The sequence below is a fragment of the Sus scrofa genome, chromosome 10 (genome assembly GCF_000003025.6).
Source record: "Sus scrofa isolate TJ Tabasco breed Duroc chromosome 10, Sscrofa11.1, whole genome shotgun sequence".
Classification (NCBI taxonomy): Eukaryota; Metazoa; Chordata; class Mammalia; order Artiodactyla; family Suidae; genus Sus; species Sus scrofa.
Window position 1 is genome coordinate 46,840,161 of NC_010452.4, and position 13,601 is coordinate 46,853,761.

The 13,601-nt window shown below is 44.8% G+C and overlaps 1 protein-coding gene across 4 annotated transcripts in view; it reads left to right on the forward strand.

The window, feature by feature from the left end:
* The window catches only part of DCLRE1C (DNA cross-link repair 1C), a 43,833-nt gene that overhangs the window by 20,145 nt on the left and 10,087 nt on the right, over positions 1-13,601 (forward strand). For 3 of the 4 annotated variants that reach the window (XM_021063988.1, XM_021063989.1, NM_001258445.1), the window contains 8 exon segments: positions 3,416-3,471; positions 4,014-4,115; positions 5,016-5,088; positions 5,234-5,374; positions 9,227-9,328; positions 11,083-11,219; positions 11,748-11,802; positions 13,382-13,470. In XM_021063988.1, the coding sequence (XP_020919647.1) occupies positions 3,416-3,471; positions 4,014-4,115; positions 5,016-5,088; positions 5,234-5,374; positions 9,227-9,328; positions 11,083-11,219; positions 11,748-11,802; positions 13,382-13,470 (755 nt within the window). 4 annotated transcript variants of the gene reach the window in all.

The following is a 13,601-nucleotide window of genomic DNA, read 5'->3' on the forward strand; positions in this document are numbered from 1 at the left end:
AGTAAATGAGTGGGTTTGTAGGGAAAAAAAAAACCATCTGTGATATATTTTCTATGTCCGAAGGATTAGTCTATGTCAGAGCTGCTTCTTTTTAGTATTACGTGCTAATTATAGGCGCTCCGTAATCATGATATTACTAAAGAATTCTAATTCTAATTCTAATTCTAATTATAATTCTACTAAAGAATGTGATTGTCACATTTATTAAGTTTATTATAATGTTCAAGATGTAAAATGGTGCTCAGTGTTTTTGCAGCGTATTTAGGTATATTTTGATTTATTTCCCCCCCCGAATCATTTTTTTATTCAAGAAGACATTATCCAGGTGGATCCATTTTATTTTTTGTCCTTAAATTTAGAAGCAGGTCCTTTTGTGTGGCAGTTATCTTTTTTAATAGTAAATAGGACTAAGGACCTACCTTTTATGTATTTATATATTTATAGCTCAAATCATAGGTAGGGCTAGAAAGTGTTTTCCTCTTTTATGGCAAATCTAGTTAAAATTTATTCTGTAGTCTGATTAGAACCTGCTTAATTGACACGTTTAATCTGGAGGGTGTCCTTGGTGATGTGACTATAATGGGACAGGGGTCACTTTTTTTTTTTTTTTGTCTTTTTGCTATTTCTTGGGCTGCTCCTGCGGCATATGGAGGTTCCCAAGCTAGGGATCTAATCGGAGCTGTAGCTGCTGGCTTACGCCAGAGCCACAGCAACCCAGGATCCGAGCCACGTCTGCAACCTACACCACAGCTCATGGCAACGCCGGATCCTTAACCCACTGAGCAAGGCCAGGGATCGAACCCGCACCTTCATGGTTCCTAGTCGGATTCGTTAACCACTGCGCCACGACGGGAACTCCAGGGGGGTCACTTTTTACATTTCCTCCCTGGAGATTAGGCATTGAAGTCCTTTTTTTTTTTTTTTTTTTTTTTTTTTTTCTGTTTTTCTTTTGCTTTTTTTTCTTTTCTTTCTTGTCTTTTTTCTTTATCTTTCCTTTCTTTTTTTTCAGTTTTTTATTTTGACTGCCTCACAGCACAGGGAGTTTCTGGGCCAGGGATTAGATCTGAGCTGCAGTTTCAACCTTTGCACCATGGCAGGGTCTCCTGAAGTCCTTCTAGAGCTACTGTCCCGAGGGAGGGGAGGCGGGATGCCCTGAACCTTGCTAAGTGCCATCCTGAGCTCGGGTTGTGCACACGTTCGGGAGATGCTCTTGGTGACTGGCAGCCTGTGACATGTGCTGGTGAAAGGCTTTCTCAGAATTGGGCTCCAGACAGCAGGTGGCTCTTAAAGAGCAGGGTCCTGGTGCCCCACTCTCGTCCTTTCCTTTTCTTGTCCTGCACTGAGGCTTGCATGTGTGTGTCTCCAGCTCCAACCTGGGGGAGAGCCCATTTTATATTTATTTTTATTTTATTTTAATTTTTTTTTATGGCTAAGCGTGCAACATATGGAGATTGCCAGGCTAGTAATCAAATCTGAGCCATGACTGAGACCTATGCCAAAGTTGCCCCAATGCTGGATCCTTTAACCCAATGTACCAGCCTGGGGGTCAAACCCAGGCCTCCTTAGCGACCTGAGCCACTGCAGTTAGATTCTTAACCCGTTGCACCACAGCAGGAACTTTTTATTTTTATTTTATTTTTTTAATAAATTTTATTGGAGTATAGTTGACTTAGTTGTATTTCAGGTATTCAGCAAAGTACATCGGTTATACAAATACATACCTTTTTGGATTCTTTTCCCATATAGGTTATAGCAGAGTTTTGAGCATAGTTCCCTCTGCCACACTGTGGGTCCTTGTTACGCAACTCTTTTATACGTAGTAATGTGTATTTGTCAGTCCCAGCCCCCTAATTTATCCCTCCCACCCCACATGGTAACCCTAAATTTGGTTTCAAAAGGGAGAGTCTAGAGTTCCCATCGTGGCTCAGTGGTTAACGAATCCGACTGGGAACCATGAGGATGTGGGTTCGATCCCTGGCCTTGCTCAGTGGGTTAAGGATCTGGTGTTGTGGTGAGCTGTGGTGTAGGTTGCAGACATGGCTCAGATCCCGCATTGCTGTGGCTGTGGTGTAGGCCGGCAGCTCCAGCTCCGATTAGACCCCTAGCCTGGGAACCTCCATATGCTGCGGGAGCAGCCTTAGAAATGGAAAAAAAAAAAAAAAAAAAAAAGGAGAGTCTGTCTAAAGGGGCCTTTGGAATAAACGATGTCAGACACACCTTATGACTAGAGAGCTGGAGTGTCCAGAGCTCTGCCCCACCATGTATCAAACCTTCAGAGGCTATGCGTGGTGCCCATGAGGATGTGCCTAGTGGGGCAGTACAGCATGCTGTGTGGTGACTTGGGACCAGGCTACATCAGAGTTTTAAAAAATGTTTTAAAATAACTTTATTGAGACATCATCCACGTACCATCCCACTCACCCCATTCAAGTTCACAGTTCAGGAGTTTCCATTGTGGTGCAGCGGAAACATACCCAACTAGTATCCATTAGGATGCTAGTTTGATCCCTGGCCTCACTCCGTGGGTCAGGGATCCGGCATTGCTCTGAGCTGTGGTGTAGTTCCCAGATGCACCTGGGGCCTGGTGTGCCTGTGGCTGTGGTGTAGGCCAGCAGGTGCAGCTCCGATTTGATCCCTAGCCTGGGAACTTCCATGTGCCGTGGGTGTGGCCCTAAAAAGTGAAAATAAAAATAAAAGAAATAGGCAGTTCAGTGGCTTTTTGTATATTCACAGAGTTGTATATCCACCATCACAAGCAATTTCAGAATATTTTCATCACCCAGAAGACCACTTGGTACCCATTAGCAGTCACCCTCTATTTCTCCCTCCCTCTGGCTTCTAGTAACTACTAGTCTAGTTTAAGGCTCTATGGTTTGCCCATTCTGGACATTTCATAAAAATGGACTCATATAACACGTGGTCTTTTGTGAGTGCTTTCAGTTTGCATAACTTATCCATGCTGTGGTGGTTGTCAGTACTTCATGTCTTTTTATGGCCGAATAACATCCCACTGTATGGCTAGACCACCTGTTGCGTATTCAGTCATCAGTTGATGGACATTCGGGCTGTTTCTACTCTTTGGCTGGCATGAAGGATGCTGCTCTGAATATTCATATATAGGTTTTTGTGTGTGGACCTGTTTTCGTTTCTCAAGTGCAAGAGTGAAATTGCACTCTTGCACTTGAGTTTCTCACAGCAAGAGTGAAATTGCTGTGTCATGTTGCAACTCTGCATGTAACCATTTGTTTTGTGGGTGAGGATTCCACTTGTTTCCAGAATCTGGAGAGTGGGGAAATGAGGAGAAAAGGCATACGTCCTTGGGACGTACTTGCATCTGTTCTGTTAAGGAGGGCTTTGTTTAACTGGGTCCTAATGATAAATTTCTATTATTTTTTTTTCTTTATTTTCTTTTTAGAAGGAAGAAATTGTTGTGACTCTCTTACCAGCTGGTCATTGCCCAGGATCAGTTATGTAAGGGGGTTCATCTCTTTCGCCCATTTATTCTGCGTAGAAACGTATTGTATTTGTAGAAATAAACATTGAGGGTCTAGAAAACAATATGTGTAGGGAGATTTGATTCTCTTGATGGCAGTTCGTTTAATCTTTGTTTCCAAATTGAATTTGGGGGACTGTGGTGCAGATCAAGTTTGAAACGTGGCTTTCTGACAATGCAAGACTTCAGTAGCCATTTCTCCACTGGCTTTGCATTTTCCTGTCGTGTGGATTTTTCTCTCCACAAACAGGAATGATTTCATTGTACAGTTGAGGGAGCTCACGTATTTTGGGGCCATCGCTTGCAAACTCAGTGGCATCTCCATCATGTTATTTTTTCCAACCTCCCGGGAAGAGGTGGCAGCTGAGTGTCTGGTGTGGTTAAGCAGTACGGAAATTCTGTTCATGCCATGTCAGGGTGGCTGTGTTTGGCAGGCAGCGTGGGCTGTGGCTTTAATATATATTTGCTTTACTGGGATTTTGTATGAGACCTAAGTCACTGAGATATATTTCGTTTTCAGGTTCTTATTTCAGGGCAACAATGGAACTGTCTTGTATACAGGAGACTTCCGATTGGCAAAAGGAGAAGCTGCCAGAATGGAGCTTCTGCACTCGGGGGGCAGGTACCGGGCTTTATATAATACTCGAATGTTAAGACTATGTTGTTGTAAAGATTTTACTGCTCTTCCCCCCTACACATGTATGAGGCTTTGTTGCTTTTATTTTTTATTTTTTTTGCTTTTTAGGGCCACACCCGCAGCATATTGAGGTTCTCAGGCTAGGGGTCGAATCAGAGCTGCAGCTGCCAACGAACACCACAGCCACAGCAACGCGGGATCCGAGCCCCACATGTGACCTACACCGCAGCTCACAGCAATGCCGGATCCTTAACCCATTGAGCGAGGCCAGGAATCGAACTCGTGTCCTCATGGTTCCTAGTCAGATTTGTTTCCAGCTGTACCACAACGGAAACTCCTGCCTTTGTTTCTATTAGAAGTCTAACTCAATTATAATATTTGCAACAGCAAAGCAAATTTTTCCTCTTGAAATGAGGGGATGATGACATTCTGTGTGTGAATTGGGGTAGTAGTTACATGAACTGATCGAAATTCACTGAACCAGGAGTTCCCTGGTGACTCAGTGGGTTAGGGACCTGGCATTGTCGCTGCTGCAGTTTGGGTCGCTGCTGTGGTGGGGGTTCAGTCCTTAGCCCAAGAATTTCCATATGCCCTGGGTGCAGCCAAAAAAGGTAAAAAAAAAAAAAAAAATCCCTCACCCATCTGTCTTATATATTATCCTATGGAAATCACTTCCTAACCATGTCGATACAGTAAAAAATTCCAGGGAGCTCTCTTGTGGCCCAGTGGATTAAGGATCTGGCTGTTGTCACTGCAGCGGCATGGGAGTGGCCAAAAAAGAAAACCCAAGTGGACTGAAACCTCCTGTAAAATAACTGAGAGTTTCGACTTCACGCGTGTTGTATTTCACGTGATTAACAGCTCTTGTGTTCTGTTTATCTTCAGTGTGAAAGACATCCAGAGTGTGTACTTAGACACCACTTTCTGCCATCCAAAGTATTACCAAATTCCCAGTCGGGTACGTCTCTCTGGACGGGTGGCTGTATTTCTCAGGGGGCGGGCCGCAGGCTAACAGGTCGGGTGGTAACGGGCCCCCTGGCCTTAATGTCTGGGGACGCTGGGAACGGACAAGGCCTCAACTGCCTCTTCAAACCCCTGCCCAGGAGGAGTGTCTGAGAGGGATCTTGGAGCTGGTCCGCAGCTGGATCACACGGAGCCCCTACCACGTGGTGTGGCTGAACTGCAAAGCGGCCTATGGGTACGAGTACCTGTTCACCAACCTCAGCGAGGAGTTCGGAGTCCAGGTACCTGAGGGCTCTTTCTCCCACCCCCACCCCCAAAGTCCCCTCTCACTGGAAACCCTATCAGATGGCCCAGCCTTCCTCACCTTGGTTTACTCACTTCCGCTTGGGAGGACTTGACAGGTGGAAAGAGCCCTTCGGTGAAAAGTCCCACAAAGGAAGTGTGTTTTGTTCAAAATACTGGGTCATGAAATAAACGTAGTGTTTGTCACGAGCATTGAAAATAAATGTGAACTAGGAAGTATCCGAGAGTATGGCTTGCAGTCAGAGTGGTTATTGTGTGAATATTTACATGGGGAGTCAGATATATCAACAGATCTTTCTCGACTTAACCAAAGGGCTGTGTCCCAATAAAGCCATAAATCTGTCTGGCTCGAGTTCCCTGTAGAGGCTCAGTGGTTAACGAACCACACTAGCATCCATGAGGGCGCAGGTTCGATCCCTGGCCTCGCTCAGTGGGTTAAGGCTCCGCAGCATTGCCATGAACTGTGATGTAGGTGGCAGACGCGGCTCGTATCTGGTGTTGCTGTGGCTGTGGTGTAGGCGAGGGGATGCAGCTCTGATTGGACCCCTAGCCTGGGAACCAACATATGCCACAGGTGTGGCCCTAAAAAGACATTAAAAACAAACAAAAAATCTGTCAGGCTCCTCCCCTGGCAGAGGAAGAGCCTCCTCCACTCTCCCTCTCCCTCGGGTTCTCACTTGCACACAACAAGGATCTGGAGATGCAGGCTGGCAGGTCCTGTAGCCGAGCCGGGATAGAGCCTGCGGGCTTGTCGTACAAGGATGGAGTCCGGTGGTCTGGCAGGAGGTTGTTCCTGCCGGGAGGTGCTGCAGCAGCGCCAGGGTAGAGTCAGGGGTCTGGCGGCACAGGGATGGAGACAGGCCCTCTCTCCAGGCAAGAGCGATCGGCTCAGGACGGGAGCGGTTCTGAGTGGAAGGGAATTTCCCTTCAAAGGGACACCACCTTCTGACCTGGGCTCTTTTAACGACCCTTTCAGATCCATGGCCTCAGAGATCACAGTCTTGATCACAGTTGAAATCAGGTCACCATGAACCAGTTTTATGGACGCCTTCAGAGGGTGGGCCACCCTGGGCTGGGGAATGGTCCTGGCTGCCACTGGGTGTGGGTGTTTCCTTAGGTCCCTACATCATGGACCTGTTTGGGGACCCACATTCTCTTGCCCCAGGCCCACTAATTTCCTGTCCCAGCCCCCGCCCCCGCCCCCGTGCTGTGTGTAAGGGCTGAGTGTTGTTTTGCTCTCTGCATGGGGGTGGGTTTGGATCCTCTGGTCGGTCCCACCTTAGTCACGTGGGGAAAGGTTATGGGGAGGCGCTCCAAGCGCACGCCCCTGGTGCCTGCGTGTGTGTTCATTGTTTACGCAGGCCTCCTGTTTTTGGCAACAGCAAATGGCCTGTTTTGAATCACCCAGGTCCCCGTCCCTGTCCTCTCCTAACAGAGCCATTGCAAATAGCACGTATAAGTTAAACATGCATTTAAATAAGTTCCTTTGTATCATTTTTAAAAATTAAATCCCACACGCAAAGGGACTTATTTAAAAAACATTCTGAGATTGTTGTTGCTGTGTTTTTTGGTGTTAAAATGTCTTTTCAATTAAACCACAGCGATAATAGACTGTGTGTGTGCGCATGTATACACACGCACACGTACACACATCTTTATATATGCTCTGCTGGGTGCTGGGTTTTTTTGTTTTTATTTCATGGCTTCTTGACAAAATATAGAGGTACCAGCCACTTACCCGTCCCAAATTTGCTGTGTAAATTTTCTCGATGTGCGAAATGGAAAAGACCCGGAAGCTCCCGCTCTGAGACCTTGGGGGAGAAACCCCGGGCTGAGGAGGGGGTGGGGAGGGAGGCAGGATTTCAGTGTGTGGCTCCCTCAAGTCTCTTAATCCCGCTGTAGGGATACAATGCTTGTAGACAACAGTGAGGTTTTTTTGGACAAAGAGACCTGAGAGGTGATTTATGACAGCCTTTTCAAGCATCTTCATTTTCACGAGGATGAGCGTTTGTGTCTCTCTGGTGCATCTCCGAGTTTACCTCTTTTTCTCTCCTTCCTAGGCCGGAAAAGTCAATTCATTGTTCCTGTTAGTCGTTAGTAAACAGGTAGTGAGAGGACTAGGCTACTGGATAAGTAAGCAGTCATGCCTGGCTGCTGTGTGACAACAGTCCTGGTAGTAATTACCCCAGCAGTTAACATCCTCCTGGAGTTCCCGTTGTGGCTCAGTGGTTAACGATTCCGACTAGGAACCTTGAGGTTGCGGGTTTGATCCCTGGCCTCGTTCAGTGGGTTGAGGATCCAGCGTTGCCGTGAGCTGTGGTGTAGGTCGAAGACGTGGCTCGGATCCCGCGTTGCTGTGGCTCTGGCGTAGGCCGGCGGCTACAGCTCCGATTCGACCCCTAGCCTGGGAACCTCCATATGCTGAGGGTGCCACCGTAGAAAAGACAAAAAGATAAAACAAAACAAAAAACTTCCTAATCTGTTTTGTTGCTCAGACTTCAAAATGACAATACTGTTTCTTTTTTTTTTCTTTTTCTTTTTCTTTTTTTTGGTGCCATTTCATTATCTCTGTGTTCATTTAGGTACTTGTTGTTTATTCTGAAATACCCAGAAAAGATTTAAGCAAAACTGACATGTTGGTTTTAAGTTTTAAGCAGTATTAGCTTTAGGAGTTCCCTGGTGGCCCAGTAGGTTAAGGAACCAGCATTGTCACTGGAATGGCTTTGGTTGCTGCTGTGGCACAGGTTCGATCCCTGGCTGGGGAACTTCTGCATGCCACAGGTGTGGCCAAAAAAAACTCCAAACAAACAAAAACAAAAATTAAAAATGAAATCATTAGCTTTAAGATTCTAATGGTGGCTGAGATCTTTTTTTTTGGTCTTTTTTCGTCTTTTTAGGGCTACCACACCTGCGGCATGCGGAGGTTCCCAGGCTAGGGGTTTAATCAGAGCTGTAGCCGCAGGCCTACACCGCAGCCACAGCAATGCCAGATCCGAGCCGCATCTGCGACTGACACCACAGCTCACAGTAATACTGGATCCTTAACCCGCTGAGCGAGGCCAGGGATCAAACCTGCAACCTCATGGTTACTAGTCTGATTCGTTTCCGCTGCACCAAGACAGGAACTCCTGAGATTTTTTTGTTGTGTTTTTCTGCATCTGCCCCCTCCCCCTCTGGCCAATCCACTGTGGCATAGGAGGATCCAGATCTCGGCTTCCTTGTTACGCTGGCTGCCCACCACCAGCTGCCCTTAAGTAGCATGTTGTATGTGTCTTCGAGAGCAACCTTCTTGATTATTTTTGTCTGCTGTATTTACTGCAATACTCCCAATATTTAGAATAAAGCTTTTTTTATTGATGATTTTTATTTTTATTTTTCTAGCACAGCTGGTTTACAGTGTTCTGTCCATTTTCTACTGCACAGCAAGGTGACCCAGTCGTACATACATATATACCTTCTTTTTTCTCACATCATCACGCTCCATGATAAGTGACTAGATAGAGTTCCCAGTGCTACACAGCAGGATAGAATAAAGCTTGATGTAGAGCAGGTGCACAGTAAATTTTGGTCGAGTGCCTCTTGCTAGACTGAGGGACGGATTTACCTGATCCAGTGAAAGCCACCTACAGGAGGCGCTAAATGCCGGGACCATGATCTCAGCGTCCTGGTGCAGTACTAATGTGCGTGGAAAGAGAGGAAAACTAGGTCTCAAGGCAGAAGAGAGAGTTCATTCTAACTGGATGATTTGCCCCGGCCTAGTTACCCTTGAAACACTTTGTTTACAGGAAATACAATTCCAGTCATGTGCTTATTTGTGTTGTTTTCCTCAGGTTCACGTGAATAAACTGGACATGTTTCGAAACATGCCTGACATCCTTCATCATCTCACAACAGACCGTGGCACTCAGATCCATGCCTGTCGGCATCCAAAGGTACACAGTAAACTGCTCTGTTTGCGAGATCCATGCAAGAATTTCAGGTCCAGGAGGAACCGGCGAAATTCCATTTTCTAGGCCCTTCAGGTCGCAAATGTGAAAACTGAGGCTTAAGGTGTTAACCCAAGGTCATTACTGTATTGCAGTACCCTGAACTTCATAATGAGTTAACAGACACAGACACGCCATAGTTTTGTTTTGTTTTGTTTTGCTTTTTAGGGCTGCACTAGTGGCATGTGGAAGTTCCCAGGCTCTTGAATCGGAGCTGCAGCTGCTGGGCCCACACCACAGCCACAGCAACGCCAGATCTGAGCCTCATCTGAGACCTACACCATAGGTCACAGCAACGCCGGATCCTTTACCCACTGAGCGAGGCCAGGGATCAAACCCACATCCTCAAGTGGCGGATACTAGTTGGTTTAGTTCCCGCTGAGCCACAATGGGAACTCTGGTTTTCAACCTTTTAAAAATACTTGTCACTTTTTCTCCAACTTTATTTTGAAAAATTTTAAAGCAGTATAGTAGTTAGACTAGTACCAAGACCTCTGTGTACTCTATTTTTTCTAACTGGCGTATAGTTGCTATGTACTGTTACGTAATTTACAGGTGTACAGTGTAGTGATTCACAATTTTTAAAGGTTGTAATCCATTTATAGTTACTATAAAATATTAGCTATATTCCCCCTATTGTATGATATACTCTTGTAGCTTCTTTATTTTTTAGGTAGTAGTTTGTACCCCTCAACCCCCCACCCTGTCTTGCCCCTCCCCACTTCCCTCTCCCCACTGGTAACCACTGATTTGTTCTCTATAGCTGTGAGTCTGCTTCTTTTTTTTTGTTATATTCACTAATTTGCTATATTTTTTAGATTCCACATGTAAGTGATATCACACAGTATTTGTCTTTCTCTGACTTATTTCATTGAGTGTAATGTTCTCCAAGTCCATCCGTGTTGCTGCAAATGGCATTATTTCATTCTTTTTATGGCTGACATTCCATTGTGTGTGTGTGTGTTCCACATCTTCTTTGTCCATTTATCTACTGATTGACACTTAGGTTGCTTCCATGTCTTGGCTCTTGTAAACAGTGCTGCTGTGGACATGGGGATGCAGTATCTCTTTTAATTAGTGTTTTTGGTTTTTGTGGGTATATACCCAGGAGTGGAATTGCTGGCTCCTATGAACACCGTGTCCTCTTCTTCTGGATTCCGCAGCTGCCCAGGTGTTAACAGTTTGCTTTCTGGCACCCTCTGTGTCTGTCTGTCTGTCTCTCTGTGTAAGCAGCACCCCACCGTGCAGCCCACTTGAGAGTCAGATGCAAACGTCATGACACGTCACCCTAAACAAAGTCGTATAACCACAGTACACTTCCCACACTCAGGGAATTTAACATGAATGTGATACGACTGGGTATGATATGGTCCATATTCAGATTTCCTCAGTTGTCTCAATCCCTTATGGCTTGGTGGAGTGGGGAGCAGGGCCATCCAGAATTTAATTTAAAAACATGTGTTGCATTCACTCAGGCTGCTTTAGTCTTTTGATGTAGATCAAGTCTCCAGCTAAAGTCCAGGCCAGTTGTTTTCTAGAATATTCCTCAATTCGAACTTACCTATTTCTTCATGTCTATATATGTATATATATATTTTTTTTTTCATGCTAAAAAGTCATCTGCATTTTTTTGAGACCCTGGTACAAATATATTTGTTGAAAATGTTAAACCATTTTTCTTATTTTAAAATCTTTTTTAGGCAGAGGAATATTTTCATTGGAATAAATTACCCTGTGGAATAACATCCAAAAATAGAATTCCACTCCACATAATCAGTATTAAGCCCTCCACTATGTGGTTTGGAGAAAGAACTAGAAAAACCAATGTTATTGTGAGGTAAGCAAGCAGCGTCTTTTGAGAGGAACCTTGCTTTGAGGTAAATCGATAGTTTAAAGGCAGTCTAGCCTAACCTCAAGAGGGGGGCATATCATGATTGTGGAAAATAACTTTTGAAAGTTAAACTCTGTTTAAATTAAAGAGAAGCGGCTTCCAAAAGCTATCAATTGCTTACTACCATGAGCCAGTATTTCCTGGGGTCTACTGAGTTTGACTGAGAAGATGGTTAGAGGCAGGCTGTCTTGCTTGGCCGGAAGTTGGGAATTGACCTTGAAGGGGTTGGAAGCCCTTAGTGGAGCAGAGGAGGCCCATACTGATCCTCATGTTTTAGCTCATGTCCTGAAACATTGGCCGTTTGGAATGTTCACAGATATTTACATTTATGGAAAGAGTTCCCTCCTGGCCCAGGAAAAAAATCCTTGATGGCAGGGTGATTTCATCCTGCAGTAGCCTAAAATGAGAAGACTCGGAGTTTGGAACTTAGTTTTGATGAGTGACCCTTAATTTTGGGTTTTCCTTTCCCTTTAGAACTGGAGAGAGTTCGTACAGAGCCTGCTTTTCTTTTCACTCCTCCTACAGTGAGGTAAGAGGATCCCATACTCAGAACCTCGGCTGCTGAGGCATCTCTCTTCCTCCTGCTTAAGACTGGTGGGGACTCTTGCTCAGGAAACACAGGCGAAGACATCTCGGTGGATGAGCTACGTTGCTTAAGTAGAAAGGAAATGATCACCCCTTGTATCTAGCCTAAACTTTGAAGAAAATGTATGAATAAGGTTTTATTCCCAACCTGCTTTCTAAATGTATTTTAAACCCCTCACTTCAGTTCTGTTCACCCGTCGTAAAAAAATTGTCAGTATTACTATACAGCAGATGGAAATGTGGTCAGTAGCTTGTGATTACCCATACTGGAAAAGAATCTGAAGCTCTATGCCCGAAACTCACACAGTATTGTAAATCAACTATAGTTTAATTAAAAACCCCAAACAAAACCCCAAAAACTTCTTCAAGAAAGTAATAGTTAAGAATATAAATGAAAAGACTCCCAGAGTTGGTGCAATGGATTAAGGATCCAGCATTGTCTCTGCAGTGGCTTGGGACGCTGCTGAGGTGCCAGTTCGATCCCCGGCCCAGGAATTTCCACATGCCACAGGTCCAGCCAAAAATTAAAAAAGCATTTAAGACTTAGAGACTTGAAATAATTTGACACAAGCCCACCAAGATCTAAAAATGACAAAGCTGAAGCTCGTCTGGGTTATAGAGATGTTTTGAGGAAGAGTGACAGAGTTCCTTTGTTTAACATGCTGAGCTTTGCAGAAAATCAAGGTATTCGTGAAATTTTTGCATGTAGTTGTCCTTGTTTGGATTAGAATAAACCATGAAGATGAATCGAGCAGTCTCAAAGATGTACTTCCCCTTGGTATTGCTAACAATTATATGTGGGAAGAAAGAAATGCAATTCTAAGTTCTTTCCCTGTGCATATTAAATACTTGGCTAAATTCTAACTTCCTTAAAGGGAATTTGTTAAATATAGGGTGAGTGACTTTAGATAAGGAAACTAGGAGTTCCCGTCGTGGTTCAGTGGTTAACGAATCCGACTAGGAACCATGAGGTTGTGGGTTCAGTCCCTGCCCTTGCTCAGTGGGTTATCGATCCGGCGTTGCCATGAGCTGTGGTGTAGGTTGCAGTCACGGCTCGGATCTGGCATAGCTGTGGCTCTGGCTCTCAGCTTTGGCTCCCCTAGACTGGGAACCTCCATATGCCTTGGATGTGGACCTAGAAAAAGACAAAATAAAAATAAAAAATTAAAAAAATAAAAATAGATAAGGAAACTACTGTCCTATAAAGAAATAGAGAATCTTTGAATCCCATTAACAAGTGAGACTCATTCCTTACTGGGGAACAGAATCACCTGAAGAACATTTAAATATATTGATTCCAGGTCCCGCTGTAGCTCAGTGTTAGAGGCTCTTTGGGGCTGGGGCATGTGTGTTGGGTATTTCTTTTTGAGAGCCCCGCTGGGTGCTCCCGTGCACCTGGCATTAGGAACCACAGCCTTGAGCGACCTCTGCTCTCTTTCCCCTGGTATCCCTTTATCTGTTGCTCTTACACCCAGTTTTTTCACCATAGAGATAACTGATGCATTTTATTTTCCTTCTTCCAGATTAAAGATTTCTTGAGCTACATTAGTCCTGTGAATGTATATCCAAATGTCATTCCACTGGGCACAACTCTGGAGAAAGTTAAAGAAATGTGAGTCATTAGTACTTGCGGAACTTCTGTGGTCCAATGGGATGGATCCAGAGGATAATTTCAGGCCTGAAAATGGGGACAAGGCTGTAAAATGGACGTGGCTGTCAGTAGGGTTCTGGTTGGGAGCATCT